At 42.9% G+C, this 16894-nt stretch overlaps 1 protein-coding gene across 14 annotated transcripts in view; it reads left to right on the forward strand.

The window, feature by feature from the left end:
• CTNND1 (catenin delta 1) overlaps window positions 1-16894 on the forward strand; it is a 49118-nt gene that overhangs the window by 11334 nt on the left and 20890 nt on the right. For 9 of the 14 annotated variants that reach the window (XM_066251562.1, XM_066251567.1, XM_066251571.1 and 6 more), the window contains exons 2-3: window positions 13729-13826; window positions 15722-16011. The exons of 1 other annotated variant lie outside the window; for it this stretch is intronic. In XM_066251562.1, coding sequence (XP_066107659.1) covers window positions 15817-16011 — 195 coding nt within the window. In that variant the 5' untranslated portion in view covers window positions 13729-13826; window positions 15722-15816. Of the gene's footprint in view, window positions 1-13728; window positions 13827-14394; window positions 14499-15721; window positions 16012-16894 lie in introns of all 14 variants that reach the window. 4 more of the 14 variants (XM_066251563.1, XM_066251565.1, XM_066251566.1 and 1 more) reach the window with 4 other exon arrangements.

Here is a 16894-nt window from a genome sequence, read left to right on the forward strand (position 1 = left end):
TTTTAAAGAGCCTCTAATTCAGAATGAGTAATGATTCGAGCTGTCTGATGAACAGTAAAGCAGGTCCAAATAATGTATTTTTTAACCAGAGCCCTTTTTGCAAGAGGAATGTGGTGGTCAGAGGGATGTCAGGGACAGGTCAATAATACAGTGGTTTCCAACAGCTGACTATCAGAATAACTTGAGGGCATTTTAAAACTGTGAATTCCCAGGCATTCTTTCCAGAAACTGAGCCTTGGGGGATGGGAGAGGTAGATTTGGGATAATATATATATATTTTATATATTAATATAAATATAATATATATTTTATATATTAATATATTTAAATTATATTTTATATATTAATATATATATATTTTAAGCTTTCCAGGTGACTGATCATTCAGGTTTGAGGACCACAAAATGTGAACATTTGAGTGAAGCTGCAGTATATCTATTTGATTTCTCAGATGGGTGGTCATTTAATTAGTTTGAGAAGTAGAGAAGAATAGCTCATGGTAGTGGGCATGGTGAGCACGTGGCTAATATCAAGTTTTTTACCATTGTAAAATGGTATCCTGTATTGTTTCGGAATTACAGATGTCACCACCTGTTTTGGGGGTTATGCTAGCACTTAGCGTGGTATGGAGGACTTGCCTGCTGGGGGAAGGGAAACTTTTAAATATCTCTGCTTATCTTCTTCATTTTGAAATTGTGGAACAAATTCAGGAGAGGATGTTAACATTGAAACTCAACTGGACAATTTGTTTAAAAGTCGACAGGAAGGGTCAATGTTACTTCCTGTCTGAAAAGGAAGTGCTGGCTTCCTTCCCTTCCTCCTTGGCTAACTCTGGTCAACTTAGAATATGGGTGGGGGTGGGGTTGATCATGTTAATAGTTTTAACTGGCCACCCAGGCGTTGGGGAAATCAGGTTACCATTAATGTTCAAGTGTGGAAACATAATGTACCCTCTTTCTGTATTTTCTGACATTTGAAAATCGATCAAGGAGTTGTAGAGAAGAAACTGAAATCCATTTGACACTGAGGGGTAGGTTGTGGAAAGGAGAGCATAATTGGACAGAGGGGAGTGGATGACAAAGTTTTCTTATTTTTAAATTGAGACAAGAATGCATTCCTTCTAAGTGGGGCCAGTTGGCACTATTCCTGCTATTTTAGTCCAGGCTTCTCCTTCCTACTGGCCTGTCAATTGTATTAAGTGTTTGATGTTAGTTTGAACTGTGGTCTCTGGAGTTGGGGGGAGGGAGAGTGGTGGAAACAGCTGGTGCCTTCATCAGACTGTCTCAGTTACCCTTCTTTTCAGAGTGTGCGGGTGGGGGAGGGAATGGATGTGTTAGCAGAGTCCCAGCAACTCTCATGTAGAGGGATTGGATTCTCAGGCACTCTTAATTCTATGCGGGATGTTGGCTAGTTGGAATGTAGCTAAACCTTCCCCAATCACATTCTTTTCTCTGTTTCTCCTCCCTCCAGTTCTTTCTACTTTGGGCCTGATTTGGTGAGAAAGGGTTATGTGGAAAGTTAGATAGCAAAACAGATTCATGCTATTTCAACCATAGAGTTTTCAGTTTAAATCTTTGGGCTCCTCCATTGACTTTCTCTGTACCCACTTATTATTCCTTTGGTGGGTTTTCCAAATATGTCTGCAAACAGCTAGAGATACAATTAGAACCAGAACCTCTGGTGAAGTCATGCTGAATTGTAATCAGTTGGCTATACTGGTCTCCTTCCCTCCTTCATCCCCTGGGGTGACTATATTTCTGCGTCAGCACTCCTTTTCTGTCTCACCTGCTCAGTTTGAAGCAGAGAACCTGTCGAGCATCCTTTTGGAGCAGCAGCAGTGATTTAGGTGTGTTCAGTTCTCTGTGTTCCGGGGTGTGTCTCTGACATCTCTCTCTCTGTCTTTTTAGGTATCTCAGCTCTCCTCCGAGACTACTGTTTTTGTCTGCTTCTGTGTATCCACCTCCCACTGTAGTACTTAATTGACTGATTTATTTGGCCTGGGCTATGAATGAGGGAAAATCTGATAAGAATACTAACAATTATAACTAATTTTTCAGTTGTTCTGGAAAGAAAGAGTCTGATTCAGTGCTAGTAAGAGATCTCAAGCTGTTGTTTTTGTGTGCTTCAGTGATAAAGTGTGAAGTGGCTATACTCTACTGTTCTGTTCTAAAGCATAGTGTTGTGAAATATTCTCTTTTCTATCTAGCCCTAGAATGGTTGGCAGTTGTGTATGTTCCTGCCCAACCTCTTTCCACCTGGTTTTATCAGATCCAGGTGTGGACTAATTTCTAATGAGTTGTGCTGTATTAGAGTTCTTTTGCATCATACACCGTCTAAATAAGGGTTTAGCCCAGAACACTCTTTTTTTTAAAAAAGAAATTTCTATTTATTTATTCATACAGAGAGCGAGGAAAGGAGAGAGAGAGGAACATTGATTTATTGTTTCACTTAGTTATGCATTTATTGGTTGATGTTCTAACCAACTGAGCTACCTGGCTAGGACCAGAGTACTTCTGATAGATCCAAGAAGGAGGAAGGAGTCTAGGAGAAAGAGAGGGAGGAGAACAGATAATAGCATATTACTATGTATTTAGTTACCTGGACTATCCCTCTGTTTGGAGAACTCAGTGCTGAGCCTTGTGCTATGCTTTATGCAAAGGAAATTGAGCCCTTTGGGCAAAGGCTGTTACTTTTTTGGATTTCAGGAATCTCTGGCTAACAGTCAGAGCTTGACTTCTGTCTGCATCTTTGCTTCTGAGGTTTAGGGCCAAGGTCCAGTGAGCTTGTACAAGATAATAGAAAAATGTATCATTTAGCTCATTCTTGGAACCCTCTGAGGACCCTTTTTAGGAAAGGAGGCTTTCTTTTCTGACAGGTTCCAAATCTATCTGACCCATTGTGGAAGAGTGATGAGCAAAAAAAAAAAGCTGAGGTTGCCAGTGTGCAATTACTAGTTGTCCTCCTCTCATTCCCTAGAGAAGTAGGGAACTTTGCCCCCAGCACCTGCTGGTGCCTATATCCTGCCTCTTTGTAGGGTGGAGTCTGCTGCCTTTGTTCTGTGTGGAGCCTCTTAGGAATCAGCTTTATGCTTGTGGGGAAGAGTGTTTGAAAGACTTTGAAAACAGTGGAAATGGGTGATGGAGAAGGTAACAGAGGATGTGTCCTAAAGTAGTTCTCCATGTGGGAATATTCCATTGACTGAATCCAGGTTGGAGATCAGATTGCCATGATGAAGCTTCTTTGGGATGCATTACATATAGCTGAGCTGAGTATAATAGCAGCAGCAGTTTTAAAACCCCCAGTGCAGTGCCTCCAAGATAAAGAAATTTGCCAAGTAGGAATCTTAAAAATCCCTTCACCCCCTCTGAACCCTTAGATCCACACACAATTTTTCTGCTGATTCTTAAAGGCCTGAGCTTTGTCCTGTGCAGTGTTGGCTTGGGGCAGGGAGGAGGGTTGTTTTCCCCGAACATGATAAGGAACTGAGCAGGGCAAAGTGGGAGCTCTGGATGGTGATTGGTAGACAGGATGCCCTGGAATGCGGTTGGCCTGCAGCCCAGAATCCAGCACTTTGTATTTGTTTGTTTCTGGGAGACTGTGGTCTGGTGCTACTGTGACAGGAAGTGAGAAAGCTGGGAGTGGGGAAACGGAGAGGGGCGATGTCTTTGTGGTTCTCCTGTGAAATCTCTTTGTCCCTGGAGAGGAGCTATGCTGCAGGGCTCTACTGAGAAGAGAGCTGCCTTTGTGTGTCTAATGGGTCTTGGAGCATCTCGCTACTCTGAGGCATTAGGGAGTGTGAATTCTGACTGTGTCCTTTTGCATCTTAGCACTTGAGTTATATAAATGACCTTGATCTCTTAGCATTGGGAATCTCACAGAGTTTTGTGTTTGCTACCATATTTATGAATCACTAGAATTTAGTTAAGAAAGGAATTCTAGAAGGCAATGGATGTTTATATAATTTTTAAAAACTGTATATATTGCAGATACCTTGTTGGGTCTGAAAGGCATTGTTAGAGCCCTGCATTTTAGGTCTCATCCTTTCAATTGGCACCCTACTATGTCCAGAGCTGGAGAAACCTGCCCATTTCTTGATTTCAGTATTGAGAGGTACTGGCAAGTCTGTTTGCACGTAACTAGGGAATGGTTGGTAGTTTTCTGGGTTTTCCCCCCCTCTGTCTAGACTGAAATAGCACCTGTAGCACTTCTCTCTTCCCCTCCTTCTTCCTTTTTTCCTTTGTTTTGTCTTTTCCCTGCCCTCCATTCCAGCTGTGAAATGGCATCTCTTCTCACTTTGTGGATTGGGTGGCTGAGCCCTTAAACTTCTTGCCAAACTGGCTAGCCCCTGAGCACACACACAAACTGGCCTTTGATTACGGGGCAGGACAGCTGCCCTAGAGGCAGATTGCTAACATACCTCTAGAACAATCCCTCCCTTCTGTTCTGATGCTGGCTAGCACAATCTTCCTTGCTTCTAGTTCCTTCTGTTTTTCACCCCAACTCTGATTTCAACGTTTGGTTTAGTGAGATGTCACATTAAATATGAGAATAGAAATATTTGTGATTCAGTTTTCTTTATTGAAGTGTGGTGATTAGAGAGTATGGCATGTAGCCAGATTTCTAGAACAGGCCTTCCAATGGACAGTTAAGTGATTTTGTAGAAAGTAGTACTACCTTTGTTTTACACACCATCCCTCTTGAGTTCTTGTTCCTTATAAAATGGGAAATCTGAGATAGATTGCAAGCTATGCTTCCCCAGAGTTGAGAAAGGCCTTGCTTTTTATTTATTTATTTTTAAAGACTTTATTTATTTATTTATTTTATTGTTTGTTTTTCTGAAGTCAGAAGCTGGGAGGCAAACAGACTCCTGCATGTGCCCGACTGGGATCCACCTGGCATGCCCACCAGGGGGCGATGCTCTGCCCATCTGGGGCATTGCTCAGATGCCATGTGGCTGGAGCTATTCTAGAGCCTGAGGTGGAGGCCATGGAGCCGTCTCCAGCGCCAGAGCCAACCTTGCTCCAAGGGAGCCTTGGCTGCGGAGGGGAAGAGACAAGAGAGGAAGGAGAGGGGGAAGGGTGGAGAAGCAGATGGGCAATTCTCCTGTGTCCCCTGATCGAGAATTGAACCCAGGACCTCCATAAGTCGGGCTGACACTCTACCACTGAGCCAATGGGCCAGGTCCTATTTATTGATTTTTAGAGAGAGCAAAGTGAGAGAATGGGAGGGGAGGAGCGGGAAGCATCAACTGATAACCCTTGCTTTACATATGTGCCGCGAGGGTCAAGCCCAGGGTTCCAAACCCAAGACTACCAGCACTCCAGGTCAATGCTCTATCCACTGCGCCACCACAGATCAGGCAAGAAAGGTCTTGGTCTTTAAAGCGAAGGTAAGACCAAAGGTCTAACTGCCTCCACCCCATCCTCTCTCACCTCCCTGTCTTCTTCGCAAGTTTACTTTTGGTCAACTCTGTTGGAGTTGGAATGACTTTTAACCACAGAAGGAACATGGACTTGGAGTAGAACAGATGCTTTTCCAATACTTATTAGCCTGGGGCAGGATACTGAATGCTTCTGATACATACATAGTTTAAACATGGGCCAATGAAAATAAATAAAAGGCCAATATTACTTCAGAGATTGTTGAGAAGATTATATGTGATAACTTATGGGGGAGATTAATAATTAACAACTCACAACTTTTCTTCCCCTGTAAGTTCAGATTTTCTTTTTAAATGTTTATTTTATTGATTTTAGAGAGGAAAGGAGAGAGAGGGAGAGACAGGAACATCAATCTATTCCTGTATGTGCCTTGACCAGGATTGAACTGTCAACCTCTGTGCTTGGGACGATGTTCGAACCAACCAAGCTATCTGGGCATAGATATTCTTTTTTAAATAGGGAGAAATATTTTCTTCAATTGTCTGTCCTGTAGATGAAATGGGACCTTCACGTGTCTTCTGATTTCCTCAGAGACTCAACTCACACCTTCTCTCTGTTGCCTGTCTCAGAAGGAAACTGTATTCTAAACCTGAAGGAAGGGGTGTCTTGTTGCTCTTTCAAAGGGCTTTGAAGAAGTAGGACTCAGTTACATGCTTCCAACTTTTACAACTGAGCCCCAAGTGATGGGCAAAGAGATGGTGGGAATGCCATAGATAGAAAGTAAGGAGGGTTGGTGTAAAGCCAGAAGCCACGGCCACTATCACAGCAGCCTGGCCCATGCAGGTTCGCATTGGATTCGGACAGTCGGTAAAGAAACAATGGAGCCAAAAACTGGTGGGCCATAGTCTTTAATCCTAGCTTGCATCTGGCGGGCAAGGCAAAAACACACACTGGGCTCCAAAACCCACTCACATTCAGTGCTCACAAAGCTACTGACTTATCCGAGTTTCCTAGAATCAAAGGTTTCTAGCTCACCAGACTTTATTCACCTCTGTTCCCCATCTCCTTCCTTCTCCCCGCACAAACTCTGCACTAACTGGCCTCTCACTCAACACTCCTCCATCTTGGCTGCTTCTCCTGGCCTCCTCCACGTGGCCTCCTTCTGCTCTCTGCTCTGCTTTCTCCTCTAATGATAATCTCAGGAACCAAGAGCCAAGCTCCCGTTTTATAGTGTAGATTCAATAACACAAATTAATATCACCTGGGCGACGGCCTCCTCATGGGCAGCGCCATCTTTAACAAAGTGAGCATAATATATTTTATCTGCCCAACAGTTGGTGAGAAGCTGCCTCTTTTTTTTTTTTTTTTTCATTTTTTAGAGAGGAGAGAGAGAAGCAGAGAAGGAGAGAGAGAGGAGAGAGAGACAGACAGAAGGGGGGAGGAGCTGGAAGCATCAACTCCCATATGTGCCTTGACCAGGCAAGCCCAGGGTTTCGAACGGGCGACCTCAGCATTTCCAGGTCGACGCTTTATCCACTGCGCCACCACAGGTCGAGAAGCTGCCTCTTTTAAAAGGAACATGAGCTCAATTGGATGATATCTAATAAACTTAAGGTTAAACTTTTTTTCCATGGAAAATTTTTCCACCCCAGGGTAGGGAAGGATGTAAAGTGTCCTAGTTAATTTTAGGATTTCTCTTTTATGACACAAGTTAAATAAATACCTTTCCATTTTGATTAGACTTTTTCTCATTGCCCGTTGTATGCCTGACCTACCTTTCTTTTTCTCCCAGTTGTAAGGAGAAAGGTAATTGGCCTCTCCCCTTCCTCCTGTCTGACACTTCTCTCTGTTTTTGCCCCTCCCTCTTATCTTTGTTTTCTTATCTGCTGCTCTCAAAAGCCCTGCTTTTTCCTTATAAGGCTAAGTGAGGCACCTTTAGCAAAGTTGCAAAGTTGATCCAGGTAAATAACTGAGTGTGTCTTGGACACTCAGTATTGAGAAAAAATTCTGTGTAATCAGTCCCGGTGGAGGGCCTTGGAAAGGCACATGCGTAATGGGAGAGGAGAAGGAGGAAGCCTGGCCTGAGAGATCAGAAGGACTTGTTAGACCAGTCCTGTGTGTGTGTCATACATGCTCTAGAGAGAAGCAGGTTTTGTTTCTTTCTATACCCTTTCAGGCCTGGGCCCCCTCACTAGCTGAGAACCACACCCTTTCTTTGCTTCAAAGCCAGTCCAGCATTTAGCCATTTTAGTCTGTATATCTTAAGATGTGGGGGGTTCCCAGAATACTTGGAAAGGGAAAAGAGAGCAAGAAGAAGGTTTCATCTGGTTTCTGAATTTATGGTTAAGGTTGTAGAGGCTTTTTAATTTTTTTTTCTTTTAAAACTTTAAACCCTGACAGGTTACTTTGGGCCAGCTCAACCTCCTTTTAACAAGGAGTATTTTAAAAACTTTCATGTATTTGTTTTCCTTCTTTTTCTAGCCTACCATTCTTTTCCTTTCCTTTCCTTTCCTTTCCTTTCCTTTCCTTTCCTTTTTTTTCCCTTTCTTCCTTCTTCCTTTCTTTCCTTTCTTCCTTAGAGGAAGGGAGATAGTAAGACTGACTCATACATGCACCCCTACCAGGATCCACCTGGCAAAAACCTCGACTGGGGCTGATGCTCGAGTACTGAGCTATTTTTAGTGCCTGAGGCTGACTGGGACCAACCTAGCTGTCCTCAGTGCCTGAGGCTGATGCTCGAACCAATTGAGCCACTGTGCAAGAGGGGAAGGGGGAGAGGGTGGAGGAGAGAACCAGATGGTTGCTTCTCCTATGTGCCCTGACCAGAAATTGAACCTGGGTTGTCCATACACCAGGCTGTGCTCTATCCATTGAGCAAACTGGGTAGGGACAAAGGTTTTATCTTTTGGGTTTTTTCTAGTTAAAAAAATTTTTTTTATTGATTTTACTGAGGTAGGAAGGGGGGGAGAGAGAGAGAGAGAGAGACAGACAGACTGGAACATCTGTTCCTGTATGTGTGCTGACAGGGGAATCGAACTGACCACCTCTGTACTTCAGGACAATGCTCTAACCAACTGATATCCAGTCAGGGCTCCTTCTTTTCTTTAAAACTCCAATCAGGTAGATCACTCTGTGACACGCTTTGTTAATTCATCAGAAATTCATGGTGGCCATAGTGAGATCTTTGTATGAGTGAAACTCATTTAGTCAGCCTTTTGGATGCTCTGGCATAAAGCAGATCCACAGGGAAGTACAGAAATTGCTAATACCTAAACAAGGCCTGTAAGGCCAGCAGCCAGGGCCAGGGCCGCTATCACAGCAGCCTTCTGGCCTATGCAGGTTCGCATTGGATTCGGACAGTCGGTAAAGAAACAACCTAGCCACAAACTGGTGGGCCATAGTCTTTAATCCTAGCTTGCACCCGGCAGGCAAGTAAAAACACACACTGGGTTCCAAAACCCAATCACATTCAGTGCTCACAAAGCTACTGACTTATCCGAGTTTCCTAGAATCAAAGGTTTCTAGCTCACCAGCCTTATTCTCCTCAGTTCCCCATCTCCTTCCTTATCCCAGATACAAACTCTACACAAACTGGCCTCTCACTCAGCACTCGCCATCTTGGCTGCTTCTCCTGGCCTCCTCCACGTGGCCTTTCTCTGCTCTCCTCTGCTCTCTCTCTTGTAATGATAATCTCAGGAACCAAGAGCGCAAGCTCCTGCTCCGTCCCCATTTTATAGTGTAGCTTCACAACCTTTAATCCAATATACAAAATAGGGAAGTCTCTACTACAAAGTCACTTCTCTGAGGCATGATTGGATTGTACCGCCCCACATCAAAAAGGGTAGGAAAGGCTTAATCCCAAAACCAAGCCCCAGGCTACAAGGATTCTGCCTGCCTTTAGAGACATACATTAATATCACCTGGGTGACGCCTCCTCGTGGGCAGTACCGTCTTTAACAAAGTGAGCATAATATATTTTATCTGCCCAACAAGGCCATTTCTGGAATAACAATTTAGTAACTCTTGAGCAGTACTCAGTTGAGATGAGACTGTGAAGTGAACAAACACAGTTCTCTTTAGTCTTTATCATGCCAGGTTCTTAGTGTTAGTGCAGGAGTGAGACTTCCCAGCCTGACTGAGCTTCTGATGGTAGAACATCAAGTGGTGGTGTGGTTGCGGAGGTTGGGGGCGGGGTTACTTAGGCTTTGGACGCTGGTGCAAGTACTCTGTGATAAGAAGCCATGGGAAAATTATTGACAAAATATATTTTTTTGTTTTAAAAGTAAAATGACATTTTACTCTGTGTGGTTGACAAAAATAATTGCTTTGAATTTGGGGGCAAATGCCAGTTAAGGCAAATTAATACCTTTTAGGTCTCTAGAAGAACTACCTTTCTTGGCTTGAATGTTATATAATACAGTTTTAGTGTTATAAGTGCTATATTTTATTGGTCAGTATTCGTCAGTAGGAGGGGGCTAATATGCTTTTAAAAAGCCATTTAAAATCCCTAAGATGATGTGGGAGAGGAGTTTTGGTTATCAATGCATTTTTTAGAGGGAGGACATAACTTTGTGACATTAATTTTGACTTCTTAATGAATAGGAAGAAAGGAGGAAAACTGATTTGGGGCTGGTTGCAGAAGATAAAATTTCTTTCCTGAGAATCCAGAAGCAATTTTGTGAGGTTTAGAATTCTCAGGACAGATAATTTTTCCTCTTTCTGCAGAGGCTTGCTTGCCTAATTCTGATCACGTCTTTGGATTTATTTATCTGAATTACATGGAGGTATGAGAGAAGTTCACTGTCACATAGCCTAAAGTTTTATGTATATTATTGCACTGAAGCTAAACTCTAAAAACTAATAGAAATTGAAGCTTCAAAGGTTATTACCTTCTCACATCTAGTTTGATTTTGTTTTTCATTTTGAGAGTGTAAAGAATCCTATAGTTTACAGGGCTACTGTAGATGGGAGAGAGGAGCATGCGGTACATATGTAGTTTAAACAGAAGCCCTACTGACACCACCAAAACTCTAGCCCAGGGGTCCCCAAACTTTTTACACAGGGGGCCAGTTCACTGTCCCTCAGACCGTTGGAGGGCCGGACTATAAAAAAAACTATGAACAAATCCCTATGCACACTGCACAGATCTTATTTTAAAGTAAAAAAACAAAACGGGAACAAATACAACATTTAAAATAAAGAACAAGTAAATTTAAATAAACAAACTGACCAGTATTTCAATGGGAACTATGCTCCTCTCACTGACCACCAATGAAAGAGGTGCCCCCTTCCGGAAGTGCAGCGGGGGCCGGATAAATGGCCTCAGGGGGCTGCATGTGGCCCGCGGGCTGTAGTTTGGGGACCCCTGCTCTAACCCTTGTGTTACTATTTCAGTAGTATTCGTATTAGTAACAACACTAATAGCTATCTGTGTGTCAAGGCATTTTTCTTAGCACTTTACTTGGATTGTCTCATTTAATTCTCACAACCACCTTATGTATTTTATTATTCCCATTTTGCAAAAAAAAAAAAAAAAAAAAAAGGAACCTGAAGTTGAGAGATTGTGGTACTTTGCCCAGAGTCATGAGGCTGAGAAGCAATGGAGCTGGGATTTGAACCAGTCAGTTTGATTCCAAAGTCTGTCTTAATTGCTAAGGATCATAATTCCAAATTACATTTCTATAGCCAGTGTATAGCAGAGCAAACGATTCTAGGGTCTGTGCTACTGGCAAGGGGTATTTTTGCCCTGCTACCTGGTTGGCATTTGTCCAACTGTTTGATCCTTCTGGCTATTTGATTCAATTTAAGTTTTTTGGTTTGGGATTCTTACAGAAGAGACTGAATTTTTTTTTTTTTTTTTTTTTTTTTTTTTTTTTTTTTTTTTTTTTTTACAGAGGCAGAGATAGACAGGGACAGACAGACAGGAACAGAGAGAGATGAGAAGCATCAATCATCAGTTTCTCGTTTCGCCTTGCGACTTCTTAGTTGTTCATTGATTGCTTTCTCACACGTGCCTTGACCGCAGGCCTTCAGCAGACCGAGTAAACCCCTGCTGGAGCCAGCGACCTTGGGTCCAAGCTGGCGAGCTCTTTGCTCAAGCCAGATGAGCCCGCGCGCGACCTCTGGGGTCTCGAACCTGGGTACTTCCGCATCCCAGTCCGACGCTCTATCCACTGCGCCACCGCCTGGTCAGGCGAGACTGAATTTTTATATATAATTATCATTATTTGAATCTGGATCCTTGCTGTAGACTCATAGGACTGTGGTTTGTTAAGAGAAAAACCAGAAAGTTCTCAGAAAATCTAGTCTTTGGTGAATAGCAAGGTTCACTTATGTGCCCCCTTCACTTTGGGAGTTCCTTATGGTCTTTTTTTTAGTGAGAGCAAGTGTAATCCATTTGAAAGTATTAGGTAGCAAACCTGGAAAGGTGTCATGTTGGCCTGGACTCAGAAGACCTTCCTGATTCTAACTACCAAAGTCAGTTAATGGTTTGCAAGTTCTGGTCTGTAGCGTGTATATAATATATATACAATCTATATATTTATGATATGTATGGCATGGAGAAGAATTTTTCCTAAGTCTCTGAGTTATGAGACAGTGTACTGTAGCTTGCCCATTCCTTCATTCTCTTTCCTCAAGTATGCTTTCTTTTAACTCCCATTTATTTTCATTCTCCTTCTTATATCTTTTATGTAGACATACGGATGATCCTTTAACCTGAAGATAAATGGAAATCTTTTCCATTTTTTCCTGTGATGTTGGGGAAACTACTCTCAAAGATTGTAAGGGAGAGGGGCTGGACCATCCATCTTTTACTGGACTTGTGTTTTTTGGACTTGACAGCATGCAGTAGAAAGGGAACACAGACTTTGGAATGGCATAGGTCTGGGATTAAATTCAAAATTTGCTATTCGTTGAGAACTTGGGCAGTTTCTTCCCCTAGAACCTATGGCTTATTTTCAGTACAGCTTCCTTGGGGTTGTTGTGTAAGGATTACCAGGATAATAAATGTTAAACATTCAGTAATTGTTAATTCTTCTCACTTTAACTTTCTCCTTTGTAATAAACTGCAAAGGCCTCAAATAAGGAATCAAGCATTAATAGCAGAGTATAATGCAGTGATGACTTCCAGTCCCTAGATAAGCACCCTGTGTCCCAGAAACACTGGTCTAGGTGGGACCTCCTAGTTAATTTAGAGTTGAGATAGGGAAACCAGCTCATCCACTTAGAACCCAGTTATGCTCTTGATTCAGTTAATTTTTTCTACTAGTTCACAAAATAGTTTTGGGCTGAGGCATTATCATTAAGTAATGTAATTGGAAGATAGAAACTAGCTCTTGAAACAACTTAATACCTCATATTTGTATAACATAGATTGTCTCACCTGATCTTATATCAACTCTGAGTTAGACTGGGTTGGTGGTGTTGGCATCTTACAGATGAGAACAGGGCAGTGACTTACTGCCACTGTTGGCTAGTGGCAGAGCCAGGACTGGGACCAGACTTCTGAGTTCTATTCTGTCTCTTTCAGGCAAAAAACCTCCCCATGCTTAGGCCTAGGAATCTGATTTCTTTCTACTTAACTGTCCTATCCTTTTCTCCTAATTAGAGCCAGATGGTCAGCTTTTAAAGCCATGAAGATAGGAAAAGATACTGCTTCCTGACCTAGAGCCCTGGGTAGTTTTCCTACTATACTATCCTTCCTAACTCCCTTTATTGAATTAAAGCCCTGAAAGCAAAAATGGCCATTTATGGCAGGATAACAGACAGTTTCTCTGTGCAGAGCGGAGTGTTGTCACTGTATGCCCCATAATAGTGGTAGTTTGAGCTTTTATTAGCAAAGAAAATTACAGGGAGAGGCTGCCAGAGTGGTAACTGCAGTTCAGGCCCCATTGAAACCCAGAACTGGAAGAGGCTCTCCTGAACTCAGTCCTCTTGGTGTGGAAGGTTCATAGGTCATTGTACATAGCGGATAGGGCAAGTGCTTAAAATGAAGAAATGGAGATGTAAAGGGAGCAACATTAAACAAAAAGGTACTTAATATTAAAACATTTGTGTAGCCTTTTGGAAAGTAGGGTGGGAATATGAACAAGTAACAGTGGGCTTTGGACTGAAAGGAAGAAAAGGAGTTGATAAGTGATTGTAGGAGCCCAGAGCCAGAGGTAGGAGGAATTTAGAAAATGGCTACCACAGCCTTGGATTTAGGGACTGAATGCACTGGAAGGAGTCTTAGGGATGGAGAATTAATTAGGGAGTTTATTGGGCACCTGTTTATCTGTTACTCTGGGTAGTCTCGTTCACTGAATGCTGCATATACAGGCATACCTCGTTTTATTGCACTTCACAGATGTGTTTTTTCACAAATTGAAGGCAAGACCTTCCACCAGCAAAGATTACAGCTCGCTCTACTGCAGTGATCTGGAACTGAACCACAGTGTCTCCGAGGTATGCCTGTACTGTAAGGCAGAGAGGCCCAAGTGTGCTTGGTGGGGCTCTGGGAGCGTGGGAAAGGGAACTGAAGCAAAGCCTAGGCTAGTCTGCACACGTCTTCCCCACTCCACTCTTGCACTGGTTTCTCAATATCTTTGTGGGCATGCTGGGACTGGGCTTGGAGGTTTCTGCCTTAGGGGTAGGAAGGAGGGGGAAGGGCATTCCAATATTATATTTTTTTTCTTTTCAATTTGCTTGCTGGGAACAGGGGGGCAAGTGAATTTTGATTCATATTATAACCTGTTCTTGGTTCTGTACATAAGAACAAGTAGAAGAACCTCTGATATGACAGTAGAATCCAGATTTTAATGAAAGCTACATCCATAGTCCAGATATCTGAAAACAGAGCGAAGTCCAAAGGGCATTTGTCACATTACACAATTCCGAATCGTATTTGCAGTACTCCCTTCCGTTCCCAGATTGTCTTTCTCCCAACACCTTGCCCTTGCTCCTCTTATTTTGTGTATATTGGGTATATTTTATTTTCCTCTCATTTCCGTTTTTCCTCGAAATATTTCTGCAGCTCTCCCCTTCCTGCTTCCTCCTTGCTGTGGTGGCTGGGATGCTTCTCCCATGATTTTTCGAATCTAAACTGGGCTGTTCTCTGTTTTCGACCTTTCTTAACAGGTGTGTATGGAAATATGTTTATTAAGAATAAAAAGTCCAAAAAAAAGAGAATAAAATCCTTTTTCTTGAGGGGTTGATGAGAGGGAGGGGGAGAGGGGAGAGGGCTTATTCTAAAATCTGCCTTTTGGTACGGTACATTTTGGACTGACCGTAAAGTCTGCCATGGCCAGCATGCGAGAGAGAAGCCCCATGCGGTGCCCTTTCATTTAGCAGCTAACTTGGAGTTCATGTAATATGGTACGGGGAACTCCTCATTTTGATTAAACTTTCATTTATTGTATAAAGAGTACATCTAAACTTTCTAGATGTTTCGATATTACCCTGCATTAGAATAAGTACAGAGATAAAAATATAGACTGTTTAGAGCTGCAGGATAAGGTGTGGGAAGTTCTAGGCATTGATTGTCTGGAGGTTACCATATGAACTACTCTGACGGACAGTTTCATAGCGTGAGCCTAATGTTCCTTTTCCTACTCCACAAAGGGCTGATGGTCACTGAAAATTGTGCCTTTTTCACATAAGAGTCTTCTTGTGTTTCTGTTGCTTTCTTGTCTCTGTTTCTAAGGCACACGTTTTTGCCCCCAATAGTGTAGTATAGTTTTGAAAAGTAGAAAGGCCCCCTCATAAATGTATTTATTAAATGTGAGGGCCTTCATTTTGTTTCCTGCCTTTGTTGGTGGGAGGTTTTGCACTACTTCCACTTCTTATTGGTATTTTAATGTAGCCTATTCACTAAGGACGGACTGTCACCAGTGCAGCAATTTTTAGTGTTTAGATGTGGGAGATTTTAAGTAAGATCTGTAATTGCCCCTTTATCTCTAGAAGTGGCTTGGCCCTGCAGGACAGTGAGTGCTTGTTTGTACAACTTTTCATCAAGTTGATGCCAGCAAAATTGTCCAGGGAAAAAATATAATTTTAACCTCATGTCATTACTACAGCCCTTAGCCACATTCTCCCTCTTTTAACAACAGTGTAGAGACTTGGCATTAGTTGTACCTTTCCTTTCAATAGTTTTTTTTCTGGAGGGGTGTTAAAGAGGGTAGTGGACAAAGGATCCTGCTCGAGCAGACACTGGTGATGGGTTCTCGGGCTTGGTGTGGTGGCTTGCTTTCTGAACTGCAGTAAAACCACAAGAGTGCATCTTTGGCTCTGGGGTGAATAATTCATCTGTCTTCTCTGACCTGTAACCTTTTCTCTCCTCTTTCTTTACCTTCTCCCGGTAGTGTGAAGTGAGGGGGGCCTTCTCCCTCCTTCCTCCTTCCTCTGTGATCCACCTTCCTTTTTACCCTGCCCTGCGGCGGCTCTGCCCCTTAACTTCATGGACGACTCAGAGGTGGAGTCGACCGCCAGCATCTTGGCCTCTGTGAAGGAACAAGAGGCCCAGTTTGAGAAGCTGACCCGGGCGCTGGAGGAAGAACGGCGCCACGTCTCGGCGCAGCTGGAACGCGTCCGGGTCTCACCACAAGATGCCAACCCACTCATGGCCAACGGCACCCTCACCCGCCGGCACCAGGTAACCCCTCTCTCCATCAGACCTGCAGGTAGGACGTTGGCATGGTCACAGAGAGGCTATGATTCGTCTTGGGAAACTACTTTCCTAATGGTGATGGGCTGTCCAAGAGCCCATGCTTTATGATGAACCTTTACAACGGTAATAAATACTGATTAAGAGATAGGGAATATTGCTGCTATTCCGAGTTGGGTGGAATTCTCTCTAGAAGTGACTTCCTGTTTTGTTGGAGTGGGGTTTCTAGGTTAGGATACAGTTCTAGTAATAATAGTTCATATAGTTTGGAGCTGTACTCAAGTTACTTCTATTTTCTCTGATTTTTTCCCCCTTGGGATCAGACATTCAGGAAAGTAAATACCTGCTTTTTGTTGGGAAGTTGTGTAGCTTGTACGCTCAACTCCAGTTGAAGTCTTCTTCAGGGAACAGTCTGTACTCAGAAGGTGTGGCAGTGTCCATAAATTGTGTATTCCTGCCCTGTATTGTTCTTGTGTGCTCTTGTTGGTTGTGCATATCATTTCTTGGAGGAAGGGGTCATTGTTAATTCTGTTGGTTACAGTTGGAGAGGGAGCATCGTGCTGCTATTTAACCCAAATAACCACAGGAGCCAGTGGTCTCTGGGTTGGCTGACTGTGATGTGGCTTGGGAGAGTTGGTGTTAGAAATAAGAAGTGTCTTGTGTTTCCTATGGTTTCTCTAGTCTGACTTTGTTATGATGTAATCTGTCTGGGGTTTTGTGTGCGTGTGTGTGTGCGTGTGTGCGTATGTGTGTGTGTGTGTAATAGGCATTGCCTGATGGACTGCATCTTAAGAGATCTCTGGTGGGAACTAAGAACAGTGCTCATCTTCAGTAGCCCTTCTTTACTGATTACTTAATTATTTTTAAGACA

Source organism: Saccopteryx bilineata, chromosome 1 (genome assembly GCF_036850765.1).
Source record: "Saccopteryx bilineata isolate mSacBil1 chromosome 1, mSacBil1_pri_phased_curated, whole genome shotgun sequence".
In the NCBI taxonomy this organism is placed as follows: domain Eukaryota; kingdom Metazoa; phylum Chordata; class Mammalia; order Chiroptera; family Emballonuridae; genus Saccopteryx; species Saccopteryx bilineata.